The sequence below is a fragment of the Ciconia boyciana genome, chromosome 29 (assembly GCF_034638445.1).
Source record: "Ciconia boyciana chromosome 29, ASM3463844v1, whole genome shotgun sequence".
NCBI lineage: Eukaryota > Metazoa > Chordata > Aves > Ciconiiformes > Ciconiidae > Ciconia > Ciconia boyciana.
The window spans coordinates 1,568,129-1,583,078 of record NC_132962.1 but is presented as its reverse complement, the minus strand read 5'-3'; the positions used below and the strand labels follow the sequence as shown (position 1 = coordinate 1,583,078).

General features: G+C 52.8%; 1 protein-coding gene and 1 long non-coding RNA gene across 2 annotated transcripts in view; both read left to right on the top strand.

The window, feature by feature from the left end:
* Window positions 1-14,950, top strand: part of LOC140644806 (uncharacterized) — a 297,384-nt gene that overhangs the window by 265,215 nt on the left and 17,219 nt on the right. Inside the window, exon 5 of the mRNA XM_072847880.1 lies at window positions 11,762-12,792. Within this exon, the coding sequence (XP_072703981.1) occupies window positions 11,762-12,792 (1,031 nt within the window). The remainder of the gene's footprint in view (window positions 1-11,761; window positions 12,793-14,950) is intronic.
* On the top strand, window positions 28-1,340 carry LOC140644907 (uncharacterized). Its single transcript, XR_012039866.1, has 4 exons — window positions 28-119; window positions 314-441; window positions 684-801; window positions 1,208-1,340. It is a non-coding gene; the product is annotated as an uncharacterized lncRNA (long non-coding RNA).

Genomic DNA, 14,950 nt, shown 5'->3' with positions numbered 1-14,950 from the left:
CTTTGCAGGGCCGCGCGCTGGCCTCCAGACACCCTTTCCTGCCCCATTGCGTCCCATTTAGCCCAGCAAACTGGTTGTACTGGGCTGGAGATGGAGCTGGGAGCAGGATCCCACCTGGGGTAAAGCATCTTTGGTGCCTCCATCCCCAAAACGCCCTTTGCCGGTCCCGTCGCCCCCCTGCATCCCGCTGGCAGGAGGCAGCTGAGCCCCTGGGGGATCCCCGAAAAAAATCCCCAAATTGCTAAAACCAGGTAAAACAAAGAGAAAACACTTTTTTTTTTGGGGGGGGGGGTTGTTTTTTTTTTTTTTCCAGCCTGGTGAGAATAAATTTGTCCCCTGGACAATGAACCCCAGGAGAAGCGGAGCCACCGCCAGCGGGGTCGTTGAGGATGCGAGCGCGGTGGCGAGAGCTGGGGGTCTCCCCCTGCACCGCAGCACCAGGCCTGTGTTTTGGTGTAAAATCGGGGGGAAATGGTTTAATCCAGGGCTCGGGAAGGCAAAGTGCAGGATCTGCTACCTCCCAGCTGAGGGCTCTCGCCCTCCTGTGTAGAGCCCAGATATTGCCTTGGCTGCCAGTCCGGAGCCGGGCAGGAATTCGGGGTTCAGGCAGGTATCCCCCCGCTCTGGGGCAGAAACCTGCTTATTTTTTCTTTATCTCTTAACTCGGGTATTTCAAATTCCAGATGGGTGTGCAAGAGCCCGCCTCAAGGCGTGTAACGTGTTGAGGAGCTCCCATTCCTGAGGAAATATCGCTCTCGTCTCTGTTAACCCAATCCTCCTCTCCAGGAATATGAAATACCAGTATGTAGGCAAAGCTTTTCATAAATCGCAAAGACACTTCAATAGCTATCATCTAAAAATAAATTCTAAACCCTCTTTCCTGGTATTAGTGCTTGAGACAATTTAATTTCACGTTATAATAAGGGTCTGAAGTAGACGGTTGATTCTTTTGAAGTTATTTCTGGGATTATTTTTTTTTCTGGCTGCCCAATTCTTTGCTGAAAAGAATGAGCTTAGGCGGGATAAATAATAAAACAGAATATTCTATGAGCTTTCAAACTTTTGCTCCTAAAGTCGTGTTAAACCCCTTTCTCCAGCCTTGGCCCTGGGAGGGGATTCACGCGGCCACGTGCAGGTGTCTGCCGCAGGGAAAATAAAATTGCCGCCTCTATCAGCTGGAGGAATTAAGACTTTTTTCCCCCGTCAGGACTTGGAAACCTCCTGGGCATCCCTATTTCTCCCTTCAACTCCATCCTCATCCTTGGCTCCGTCTTCTCCTTCACTCCAGGGACAATCCCCGTGTGTCAGGAGGGGAGGCAGTGGGGACGAGCCGAAATAAAGCTGTTTGGGCAAATAAACTTGTATATTTTTGAAATGGGGTTTAAATGGATGGAGGGGAGTAATGAAATTTCGAGGCTTTTCTCCAGATTTATTTTTCCCAGCCGCATCAAGCCCCTTCCAGGTGCGCGGCCTTGTGCCGAGGGGAGGAGATGAAGGGGAATTTGGGGAGAGGAGGGTTCATCTTCGGGGCTGGGACCCCTTTTGGGGTAAAAGCAGCTATTTTTGGAGGATATTCCCACCTGTTTGCTGTCGCGATGATGTTTTCCTTCGCCTCCTGGCTGGAAGGAAAGGGTTACGGCCATCCCCCCTGGAGGGGCCATTGGGAAGATAATGGGGCCCATGCTTGGCACAATGGGCAGGAACATCCCCGATGGCAGATTTACCCCCTGTGGGGTAAGGACCCCCCCCACCCCGAGGGGGGGAGAAACCGCCTCTGACCCCAACCCTGCAGCTCTTGAGCTGCTGTGGTCCCTGGGATGACCCCAACCCTGCAGCTCTTGAGCTGCTGTGGTCCCTGGGATGCTTTGGGGCTTTGGCAGAGACCCCCCCCCCAAAAAAAAAAAAAAAAAAAAATCCTTGGGGGGCATTCGGGGGTCAGAGCACCCCAGGTTTTACTCCCAATAAGTCATTTGGCTGCATCAACCCTGTTCTGGAGGCTGAGGGTCTTCGGCTTGGGAGGTGGGGAAGGGGTTTTAGGGGTGCAGATGCTCTGCAGCCCCAATCTCCCTCCCTGGTGCAGGTAACCCCCCCCCTTGGACAGGCTGCTTGTCCCTAAATTGGAACCAGAGCAAGGGGATGAAGCCACCGTGGACACGGGAGCGTGGCTGTTACCTCACGGGGGTCACGGTTTGGAGACCCCGTGGGATGCTCCATGAAGGGCTGACGCGTCCCCGGCGCATCCTGAAAGAGCCAAAACCCGGCTCCGGTAGGTGGGAGAGGGTTTCTCTTGGTTTGCTACGAATTAATGAATTGTCACCGAGGAAGGGATGTAATTATGAGCGCTTTCCTCCCGCGTCGGGTGAAGATCTCGCCGCGGCGTCTTGCTATGCTGATGAATACGCTGATAAAGACGTTGATAAGGGTTACGGGGTCTGAAAGAGCCTCCTCCGGGAATTAAATTTGCCTTCTCCGTGGCGGAATAAAGGTATTTGTTGCTCTGGGATGAGTGATGATGCTGCATCACGGCCGTGACGCCCAACGGGATTGATCCGCTGCGTCGGTGTGGAGCCAGGATGGGAGACCCGGAGGTGCAGTACGTTGGGAGCTGGTGGGTCAACCAAGAGGCCAAGCTCCTCGGCCTGGAGAAACCTGCGAAAGGTGACCGGAAGGTGCCAGGCGATTGAATTCGGTGTTAAATGTCACACCCTGTCCCCATCCTCGCTTCCCGGCGTGGGGGCTCTTCCCGCATCCCGGCTCCCTGGGGAGGGGGGTCTCCTCCCAGCCTTCCCTCCATCCCTGATGCTCCTGCATCCCTGCAAAGGTCCAGGTTTGCCCACCCAAGGGTCCGAGCCCCCCGTGCCGTGCTCACGGTGTCCCGTGGAGCATCTCGGGGTAGCCCCAAGGTACCGGCTGTGGGTCCCACCAGCTGCCCACCCTGGAGCAACCTCTCCCCATCGCATCCCCTTGGGGAAACCGTCCAAAAAAACCCATGAAGAATCGCTTCTGGTGGACGTGCCTGAACCCAGGCGATGCCCAAAACCGAGCTGCGTTTAGGGTGGCTGGTTCACGCTCCCTGTTTTTGCTAAGTGTCCAAGACATCCAGAGCTCCTCCATGAGCTGGTCCAGATACCCAAGGGCCGTGACGTTATACGGGCATGGAGCTAGTGAGAAAATATGCCGAAATGCCTGGTTTTTATTGGTTTAGACCAGCAGAGGATGTCTTTCTGAGGATGTCTTTCTGCTTAGAGGGGCTGTTGGGCTGAGAAGGGAGCGGTTGAGCAATTGAGCCCCATGTGCTGCCGGGATGACAAACCGAAATTTATGACCTTTTCGGTGAAGAAGGAGGCAATCAGGAAGAGTGGTGAGGAAGCCAGTGAAAGCTGTGGGGCCTGAGCAGGCATGAGGGCTGGGGGGGGGGGGGAAAGGGGGGGGGAGAAGAGTTTAAAGCCTTCAGCAAAAGAAAGTCTTGGGTGATCTGGGATTCTGCGTGGTCCACGCTAACGGTTTGGGTTGACAGTGCCCCAACTGCAACCCTTAAACGCGATGTTCCTCCAGGAGGAGCTTCTGGAGGGGTTTTCCTCCGCTCAGATCTTCTCTTTGGCCGCACAGATGATTCCTCGAGACCAGAAACGGTGGGAAGCGAGGACCAGCCGCAGGCAGGAGGTGGGTGCAGCCATTGGAGAGGCCACCATCAAGGTGTTGTGACCACCAACCGTGGAGGGGTTTGAGGTTCACCACGGCCACCCTGGCCGTGTGTTGGTGACCTGCTGCACAGACCCGAGCTATGGGCAGGGCTGGGGCTGGTTCCCGTGGGAATCGCCTCCGTTCCTAAAGGGGTGAAAGGCTCAGGTCAAGGCGGGTGGGGGTGGTCTCCTCTTGGCCAAGCGGTGCAGGGTGGGACGTCTGTAGCTCCCACGAGACGTCGCCCACCCTCCGGGAGATGCTTTCTCAGATATTTTTGGGGAGCCTGGCAGGGTTGTCCAAGGCAGGGCAGCGCGTGCAGCCCCTCTCTGCCCCAAACCATCCTCTTGGGCTGGGGGGGAGAAGATCCTTCTTTTTTTTGGGGTGGGGTAGGCATCCTTGATGCAACCCATCCTTTCTTCTGATGCATCTGCTGAGCTGAAGCTGCAGGGCTGCTGGGGTATCCCTGGGGGAAGCCCCCCCCGCCCCCAACCCCAGGGGAATTAAGGACTGGGATAACACCAGAAAGGGGGGGGGGAGAATTTAAAAAATCTCAATTTTCATCGCACACGTGAGCACGGAAACCAGCAAAGAGCTCGGACAAAAAGCTCGGACCTCAGCATTGTGGCTCTGGTGGCTTTTTTTTTTTTTTTTTTTTTCTTTTTCCCCATAGAAAAAAGAAAATAATCCAAGCAGGAGAACCTTTGCCGGCTGTTATCACCCTGCCTGGAGGCGGGGGGAGCGGGCACAGCCCCCTCCCCTCAGCCCTGGAGCAGCCCCGGGAGATTTTCCAGCTGAATGGGTGAATTCGGGATGCATCGGATGGGTGATCGGGGGAAGAAAGGGCAGTTGGCACCTGCGGGGTGGTCCTGGATGGCAGGGCCGATAAGGAAGGGGATTGATTTATTTCCCCCCCTCAGGGAAGAGGAGGAGTTTTTCCAGCAAGACGGAGGAAACCGGGCACCTCGTGGAGCTCAAATTCCCCTTTTTTGACCCACGTTCTCTGGGTGTTGGTTCCTTTAGGTGGGTGATTCCCCCTTTCCCATCCTGGGTCACCTCTCACGCTCCCCACCCCCCGCCACCCTGATGAGGAGGGTCTTGCTTCATCAAGTCCCTTCTCCAGCCCCCCCCAAACCAGTGCCCCTCTTCCCGGTGGCTTTGATTTTCAGGGATGCCCATGGGAGCCCCATGTCGGCCGGTCCCGTTTCCCCAGGGGTGAGCATCTCCAGGGTGGACTCTTGCACCATCAGCTCTCCACCCGTGGATATAAGAGGAGATGACGAGTGGAGCGATGTGGCATGGGTTGTCCTTCCCACCCGTGAGATGCGGCACCTGGCCACGTGTGGACTCCATCTCCCAGGCTTTTAGCAAGGAGAAGTGTCTCTATCAGGACACGTTCTCCACCAAATGAAGGTCTCCGGTCCTGTTACGGAGAGGATAACGCCTCAAACCATCCCAGAGACGGATGGGATGGAGTTGGGTTTGATTTTCAGTCTTGGGAAGTCTTCTGTCTTGCTCCTCTTTGAGGTTTACCTCCTCCACGCCCTTGACCGTGGACCTGCTCGTTGCTTTTCTCCTCTCTCGTCCCACCAGGGAAGGCTTGGTGGTTGGACGGTCCTCCGTGGACTCTTAATTTTTGATCCAGGAGACCAAGCCTAAAGCCAGCGCATCAGGACTCACGGATGTCACGATGCGATGATGATCTGAGGTCTGGATGAGGGAGAAGTGTCCCATAAATGGCTGCAACTGGAAAAGGCTGAAAATGGCTGGGGAGAAACCAGTCTGGACCATGGGCAACCAGTCTGGACCATGGGCAACCCGTCTGGACCATGGGCAACCAGTCTGGACCATGGGCAACCTGTCTGGACCATGGGCAACCGGCCCAAACCAGTTTATTTGGGTAAATTCATTTATTTAATGGCTAAAGTGTGGGGTTTTGAAAGATAAAGGATGCAGAGACTTTATAAGAATTTAATTTTGGGGTAAATAAGTGGAAAAGCTTCTCAGGTGGTGAATAAAGAATTTACTGATGATAAGAATGTAGGATGACGACAAGTTATTATTCATTATTTATTATTTGAGTATAGAGTTAGTTAGGATTTATTATTTCATTAGTATCTCCTTATTTTTAATTACTCTATACAATTACATTGTTTTTATTATACTATTATGATATTTTAATATTTATTATAGTATTGTATGATCATGTTATATTACATTATCTTATATTACACTATATTTTATCATATTTTTATGCTATTATTTTATGCTATTATTATATTACTATATTATATTATCTTATTATAGTATTATATTATATTATAATATTATGATGGTATGATTTATTAGTGTTTTGGCAGCTGCGATAATTTTATGCAGGTTGAAGTGGACGAGATCTGATTAATCCCCTACCTAAGGAATATCTCCATATATTTTTTTTCCTTTTTTTCCCCCCCCTACGCTGTTTTCTTCACTTTTGGAAGCGCAAGGGGGGAAGTTTTGTTCCTAAATTCCAGGAAAAATCTAAAAACGGGCCCTTTTTTGTTCAGGGGCGGAGGGAGGAAACGGGGCTGGTGGGAAACGGCGATAAAGAAATGGCCACGTTTCCCCAAGACAAACATTTGTCGGGGATTTTCTTTTTTTTTTTCAGGGGAAATAAAAAAAAAGGGGGGGTCGGCGCCTGCTGGAGAAGGTGTCAAAACCGAGGGGGGAAAAATCCCCCCAAGCCCTTAACTCCACAAGGGGGCTTCACCCCCCCTCCGCAGCCCGAAATGTAGGGGGTTCTTCCAACATTTGAGCAATGTAGTTTGTAATTTTCTTTTTGGAGAAAAAAACTGGGACAGAACCAAGACGCGCTCTTTTTCCCCCCCCTAAGGATTTCTTTTTTTCTTGCACAGAGTAAATTAATTTCCTTAGGGAATTTCCTGAGGGAATTGTTGCTGCCCGGAGCTGCTTCACGTCCCACCCCGCACCGAGCATCCCAGGGGAAAGCAAAAAATCGCTTCAGAAACCGATTCTTGGGGTTTTTTCCCCCTTTTCTTTGGATCCTGCACTGAGCATCCCAGGGGAAAGGAACAAATTGCTTCAGAAACCGATTTTTCTTTCATTTTTTCTTTTACTTTGGAGATTTTCGTTGTCAGACCAGAGGTGTGCGAATAACGCCCCATTTGAGCTTTAAAATAAATGCAATATAGCCCAAGCCGGGCGGGCTGACCCCCTTTTTTTTGGGGGGGGGGCTCTAAAATAATAATTTCTTAACTTTTATTTCTTCCTTTCTTGGCCAGGGTGGATTTTCAGGCTTGGATCGGGTTTCTCAGCCCCCAGATGTCTTATTTTTGAAGGGAAATTTCAGGGATTGTGGCTCCAAAAAAAAAAAAAAAAAAAGAAAAGAAAAAAGGGAAAAAGGAGGGGAAAAAGGGAAAAAGTAAAGGAAAAAAAGGGGGGAAAGGGGAGAAAAAGGGAAAAAAAGGGAAAAGGAAAAAAGGGGGAAAAGGAAAAAAGGGGGAAAAGGAAAAAAAAGGAAAAGGAAAAAAGGAAAAGGGGGAAGGGGAAAAAGAGGGGGAAAGGGGGAGAAGAGGGGAAAAAGGGAGGGAAAAAAGGGGAAAAGGGGCAAAAAGAGGAAAAAAGGAGAAGGGGGAAAAGAGGGGGAAGGAGGCAAAAAGCAGGAAGGGGGAAGGAAAAAAGGGAAAAGGGAAAAAAGGGGAAAGGGAAAAGGGGGAAAGGGGAAAGGGGGAAGGAAAAAAGGGGAAAAAAGAGGGAAGGGGGAAAAGGGGGAGGCAAAGGGAAAAAGGGGAAAGGGGGGAAAAAGGGGGAAAAGGGGAAGGGGGGAAAGGGGACGCGCGGAAAAGGCGTTTTTCTCCCCAAAAGGGGGTGCCGGGAGGGTGCGGGGCTGGCCCCATCCCCGCCCACCCCCCGGGGCCGGGGTGGGCTCGGGCCGCCCCTGCCCGCCCCGCGGGAGGCAGCGGCGGGCGCGCAGGTTCCGCGGAGCCCCGCGCCGCGGCTGCGGGGGCTGCGCGGGGGCTGCGCGGGGGCTGCGCGGCGCCGAGCCCCGCGGCCGCGGCCATGGCCGCGCTGGAGCCGGGCCAGGTAGGGCGGGCCGGGCCGGGGGCCGCGGCAGCTCCGCGGCAGCTCCGCGGGCCGGGCCGGGGCGCGGGTCCGGCCCGGGGGGGGCTGCCCGCCCGCCCCCCGCTGTCCGCGGCTTTTCCGCCGCTTCTGCTCCGCGCAGCGCGGTTTGCGCCGCCCGCCGGGCCCCGCTCCCCGGCCCCGCTCCTGCGCGGTCTTGGGGGTTTCTGATTTCTCGCTCCGGGTCTTTAATTTCTTTTCTTACTTTTTAATTTTATTTCTTACTTTTTTAATTTGAGTTCTTACTTGTTACATGTCAGTTCTTACTTTTTTATTTTAGTTCTTACTTTGGTTTGCTGTTTCAGTTCTTGCTCTGCTTTTTTACTTTATTTCTTTTTTATTTCTTACTTCTTTTGTAATTTTGGTTCTTTGGCTCTTTTATTCTATTTCTTACTTCGTTTCCTTATTTTCTTTCTTACTTGGTTTTGTTATTTCAGTTCTTCGGTTTCTTTATTTTAGTTCTTTGGTTTTTAAATTCTATTTCTTACTTTGCTTTTCTTATTTTATTTCTTACTTGCTTTTCTTATTTTAGGTCTTACTCTAGCTTTTTATTCTATTTCTTACTTTGCTTTTCTTATTTTATTTCTTACTTTGTTATTTCAGTTCTTACCTTGGTTTTTGAAGTCTATTTCTTACTTTGCTTTTCTTATTTTATTTCTTACTTAGTTTTGTTATTTTAGTTCTTTGGTTTTTTAATTTTAGTTCTTACTTTGTTTCGCTATTTTAGTTCTTACTTTGGTTTTTTATTTTACTTCTTGCTTTGTTTCGCTATTTTAGTTCTTACTTTGGTTTTTTATTTTCGTTCCTACTTTGGTTTTTATTTGATTTCTTTGGTTTTATTTCAGTTCTTACTTTGTTTTTTATTTTATTTCTTTGGTTTTATTTTAGTTCTTTGGTTTTATTTTAGTTCTTTGGTTTTATTTTAGTTCTTACTTTGTTTTTTATTTTAGTTCTTGTTAAAAATTTTAGTTCTTTTTAAAAATTTTAGTTCACAATTTGTTGTTTTTTAAATTTTAGTTCTTTGAGGTTTTTTATTTTTGTTCTTACTGGTTTTTTATTTTTCATTTTTACTTTGATTTTTTTTATTCTGGTTCTTTGGGTTTTTATGTTGGTTCTTTGGGGTTTTTTGTTCTTTTTTTTTTTTTTTTTAATTTTGGTTCTTGCTTTGTTTCTATTTCTTTAATTTTTAAAATGTTGCCACTTTGTTGCCCACCTAATTCCTGTACCCCCCCAGGTGCCCGAGGCTCTCCAGGAGGTCACCGTCACCGCCACCACCGACCACGCCCCCACCCTCCCACCAGGTAGGGACCCCCGTCCTTGGGGCATCCTGGGGGTCTCCCCGCCTTTTCGTGGGCCGTGGGGGCAGGAGGACTCATCCAGCCCCCCAACCTCTCTCCTGGCACCGCTGTTCCCCGGGTGCTTTGCCCAGGAGCTCCTGGTTTTGACCAACAAGTCTCCTTTTAAAAGAAATCCTGCTTTTTCTCCTCATTTTTCTTCTCTTGTGGGTCGCACGTCTGTGTCGGAGAGTCACGGTGGGCTTCCAGGTTTCATCCCGTTTCGGATGCCCGAGATAATTGCTTGTGTTTGCTCTTCCCACCTCAATTCCTGGGATAAATCTCATTTTTCCAATGATGTACCTGGCCACCAGGAAAGGTGAAGGCGATGCCTGTGGTCACGGGAATGGTGGGACCAACCCTAAATCTTCTGGGGTTTCCCTTGTTCTGCTCTGGGAGGCAGCTCACGGAGCTTCCTTGGCTTACTCTGTGCATGATGCTTTATAATTAGGTGGTTTTTTAATTAATACTGTCCAAAGGACTTAGCTGAGAACTTGGTTTAAATGCCTAAGCCCTGTCTTCATCCTCAACAGGAGATGGACGGGGTCACTGGGTGCTCTCCTCAACACCCAGGTCCCTCAGACGCCCGTTGCGGGGCTCCAAGCGTCCCACCCTGGGCAGGTGGATGCTCTTCCCCCACCTACACCAGGAGTAAAACTGCCAGAAATGAGTTAAAATACGGGAGGCAAGCTGCTGGAGGGGTGTCCTGCCTGGGAGCCGGGGCTTGGGGCTCCTTTGGGCTCACAGTGCCCTCTCCTGACAGCTCCTGGCCACCTGGAAAGGGACGCTTTGGGGGATGGAGAAGTCCCCAGGTCTCCTCCAGCCATGAGACATGAGTTGTGGGTCCAGGAGGGGAGCGGGCAAGATGGAAAGTCGACTCAAGTTGAGTTTTTAGGGCACTTGGGTGGGTGAGGAAGCCTTTGGGGTCTGGTTCACATGGCTTGAGCATAAGATGAACCAAGATGAACTTAATCTCACCGTATGACAGGTCCCCCCCCCCCACCTTTTTTTTTTTTAATGGTCCTTCTTGCTCTTTTCTAATCTGATTTAATTTTGGGACTGGGTAGCATCTGTACTTAACCTTTTCAGCTTAACCTTTCAGGTTACTGCTGATTTTTCTAGACGATGCCCATCAGAAGACCGTGCCATCCTTGGGCACGCTGAGCTGCTCCAGCTAAGAAACAATTAACGGCAACGATGCAGCCTCGAAGGGCACTACTACAGTGGATAAAAGTCACGCTTTCGGGCGCAGCTCGGGCCTCGAGCGTCGCCTCTTCCTTCACGTGCTCCTTCTCCAACGTCCTGCTCTTGGAGTAGATGTTCAACGGACCCGAGTGTCTGATTTACCAGGATGCAACCCTTTAATTCAGGAGCGTGGCTCGTCCACCGTGCCCCTAACAAAGATTTCTCTCAAAGCCAAGTCAGGCAGCAGGTCGCTGGGGTGAGATGCATCCACGCCGTGCAGCTGGCAGGCCTGGTTTTACTCCTGGGCTTTTTCCACCCTTCCTTTTCCTCCCGCTCGATATTCCCTGAGTCTTTCCAGATGGACAATCTCTGCCTTTCTCAACTGCTCTCGATCTCACTGGGCTTTTCTGTCTTCTTGAAAAGTGGTCTCAGGGCTGATTCCGCTCTGGTTCAAGCTTCTTATTCCCTGGGATGCCTTCTCCATCAGCTGGAAAGCTCTTGTAGATACCCTCAGCAGACCCTGCTGGGACTTCCCTCCTCGGAGACCTGAGCGCCTGGATTTTCTTTCTCTTTTTGAAGAGGGATGAGTTTCAAGGTCACACCTCTGCCTCCTGTAATGAGGCATCACAGGCGTTTGTCTTCTACCCAGTAATCCACCGCTGTCTACCTGAGCAGGCTTCCCCGTGTATAACCCCGACCTGCTCGCTCGGCTGGAGGAAGGGGAAGAGGTTTGGATCCCCAACATCCAGAGCTCGGAGGAGGAGGAGGAGGAGGAACAACTGGCGAGACCCCTCTTGAGGTTGTGGACGAGGAAAAGGAAACGGTGGAGAAGCTGCCGAGATGCCGGGAGCTCCTCCGGCTCCAACTCCTCTCACTCAGGTAAGGGACTCGTTTTCCACCCCAAAACGGAGATGCCAGGCATCGCTCCTTGCCTCTAGCAAGCAAGATCGTACTGGAAACTGGTGTGACTGGGAGGAGGGGGTTGCAGGGGCCTGAGGACCCTTTTGGGCATCGGCAGCCAGAGATACCAAACGCTTCTCCTGGCAGAAGGATGCTGCTGCTTCTGGATCAGCGTAGCCTGATACGATTGAGGGATGAAATCAGTCGCGTTTTGTGGTGCTTCTCCCCACCCCTCCTCAAGTTCCCTCCCCGACACGTTCAGGATGGAGGTAGAGGTGGATTCCCTTTCTTTCTTTTTTTTTTTTTTTTTTTTGCTTTTCCCGGCAGACGATGGGTGGATGAGCGAGACGGAGGAGGACAGTTCCCAGGAGGAAGACGGAGAGCTGTGCGGTGGGTCGGCGAGGAAACCCAAAGGTGGCATCTCCCTGGGCTACGAGCACCACAAGAACCACTCGGGAAGGAGATCGGCTTCTTCCAGCCACAACGGGAGAAAACCGAATACCAAGAGCCCCTCAGGAGTACGGCTGGGGCAACACAAGCACACCTGCAGCAAGTGTGGGAAGAGCTTCAGCCGTGGTTCGTCCCTCAACCGGCATCAGAGGGTCCATCTCGGGGAGAAACCCTTCACCTGCCCCAACTGCAGGAGAAGTTTCACGTGCAGCTCCACCCTGAAGGACCATCAGAAGACCCGCTGCCAAGAGAAACCCTACAAATGCCCCAGCTGCGAGAAGCGCTTCGCTTCCACCAAGTCTCTCAAAAAACATCGCAAGCTCCACCTGGAGAACGGGGCGTACCGGTGCTCCGACTGCGGGAAAAACCTCACCTCCAACTCGGCTCTTATCATCCACCGGAGGATACACACCGGCGAGAGACCCTACGAGTGCCCCGACTGCGGGAAAAGCTTCATGGCCAACAAGTCCCTCAACAAGCATCGCAAGAGCCACACGGAAGGCGCGAGCTTCGTCTGTCCGGACTGCGGGAAAAAACTCACTTCCAAGTCCACCCTCATCATCCACCGTCGAATACACACGGGGGAGAGACCCTACGAGTGCCCCGACTGCGGGAAGAGCTTCATGGCCAACAAATCGCTCAGCAAGCATCGCAAGACTCATATGGAGGAGGGGACCTATAAGTGTCCCGAGTGCGGGGAAACCTTCCCAAAAAACTCAGCTTTCGTAGCCCATCTCAGGACCCACAGGGGCCAGCCCCCCTATCTGTGCTCCGACTGCGGGGAAGCCTTCTCTGAAAGCTCGTCTTTTAAGCGACACCGGAAAAAGCACTTGGTAGAGAAACCCTATCAGTGCTCCGACTGCGGGATCGGCTTCACCATCCACTCAGCCCTCCTCCTCCATCAGAAGAGCCACGTAGGACCCAGGCCCTACGTCTGCTCCGACTGCGGGAAAGCTTTTCGGGAGAGCACCACCCTCCGTAGGCACCAGCGTATCCATACGGGTGAGAAACCCTACCGGTGCTCTTACTGCGAGAAGAGCTTTCGGGCCAGCTCCACCCTCATCATCCACCGAAGGATCCACACCGGGGAGAAACCTTACAAATGCACCAAATGCACCAAGTGCTTCATGTCCAGCTCTTCTCTCATGAAGCATCTGCGGACGCATCTCCGCAAGGAGCTGCTGGTGGGTCCCAGCCAGTGACTTTGTTTTGCCCAACCCCTTCAAGGTGCCTTTGGGTGCCCACCTCAGCGATGGATGGATGGATGGATGGATGGATACCCCCTTCCACACCCCATCCATCCCAGAAATGCGTTTCAGCCCAATTTTCACCCTTCTTCCCAACACGCTCAATGGCAGAGGATGTTCTCGGGACCAGGCGTGCGGCGGTGGGTCGCGGCGCGGTGCCGGGGGACAGCGGTGGCTGCTGGGTCCCCAGCCCCTGTGGTGGCTGCAGGGACGCTGGTGCCCCGATGGGATGGAGGGCTGTGGGGTTTGGGGACCGCTCAGCTTGGCTTGTGCGTTGGGAACCTGCTGGAGGAGAACATCTAGGTCCTCCTGTAGAGGCTAAAAAGCCTCTTTTTAGCTTCCCACCTTCAAAAACATTTAAATATTTTAAGAGAAAGCCCATCCTGAAACCGAGGGGTCTCCGTCCCCCCGAGGTTCGGTCCCTTCGCATCATCTGCTTTTATGGGATACAGCGTTTTCCAAACACACATTTCCTTCCCCAATTTCCCCCTCGTGCTCGCTGTCTCTCATCTGATTTTTATGCTGCCACCTTCAAAATACACCAGGATGAATCTGGCTCGGCTGTGACAGTTTGTTTTGTGGTACCCGCTTGAAAATGAGGTGCAATAAAGTGAAACTGCGTTTCTGCGAGTTGGGGAATGGTGATTTGATTGCTCGCGGTTGGGAAAGCTGGGGGAGAGATGGGGGACCCCCATGGCTCCTCCGCCCCACATCTCCGGCTGGTCCTGGCGCTGTCCTGAGCGGGTACGAAGCTCTCGGCTGGCAGAAAGCCGAGCTGCGTCCAAGGTTGAGCGTGTACACAGGGTAGGTGAGGACGTGCCTGGGGACGTGGTCCTGGGGAGCCACCAGAAGCTGGAGAACCTGGTGGAGCTGGGGCTGGAGAGCTGGAGCCCCCTGATCGTGGAGCTGGAGGGGACGTGCCTGCAGGTGGGGTGGCCTTGGGGTCTTCCTACACCCGGGAGGGCTGTGATGAGTCTGAATTCCTGTGGATCCCAGCATCAAGGGCATGTTGGAACCGTGGGATGGTGGGGACAGACTCTGGGATGTGTCCCAGCCCCAGTGGCTCCTGCACCGCTGTGGGGTGGCTCTGCCCCACAGCGCTCCCCATGTGGGACCAGGCACTGCTGTGCTTCCCTTCTCCAGGACATCAAGAGCACCGCGAGCAGGTACATCCCATCCTGGGCGTCCTCACCGGGGGCTGTGGGGTGGCACGAGCAGGCTTCTGGAGAGGTTCAAAAGGGATCCCGGGGTGGGCAGAGGCAGGGCGGTGGGGACTGCGGCTGCGGGGATGGGCGAGGGGTGTTTGGGGAAGGCGGGAGCTGCTGCGTGGGGTGAAAATCACCCATCGTGATGCCCTGGAGTGCTTCACCCCACCGTTGGCAGAGCTCAAGATGGGTTCCCATAAAATCCTATGGAGCCAGAAGAATGTGGAGGGAGTGGGGAGGACCGTGGGGCAGCGGGAAGAGATGGATCTGGGCCGGATCCTTCCCCTGGGTGTTGCTGGGAAGAGTCTGGCTGGGTCCAGCTTCTCCTTTGGATCCAACTTCTCCCGTGGATCCAGCTTCTCCCCTGGCCCCAGCTTCTCCCCTGGACCCAGCATGCCTGTGCTCGTCTGGTACCGGGGACCTCCAGATGTGGTCTCACCCCTCCGTGTGCTCCAGATGTGGCACCACGCGACGCTCCAGATGTCACCTCAACCGCAGGCTGCTCCAGATGTGCTTCCACCCACCTGGACCAGGCAGGGTTGCAGCTGCGCTGCTAGCGGGGATGTCCCCATCGAGCCAAGGGCAGGAAAAGCCTCCAGAGCTCCAATAGCAGCAAAGTTTCGTTTCTCGAGCAGGAAACTTCCCTGCCGGCCTTTGGCATCCCTGGACTTCGACCTGGAAAATAAAAGGGAGCTGCCGGGAGGAGCGATGGCGGCTCAGCAACGCCGGGAGATGACTTTGTGCTCCTTTTGCCGGGAGCCCTTCAAGACTCTGCTGACCTTCACGGGGTGCAAGCATCGCATCTGCAGGTCTTGCACCAGCTGGC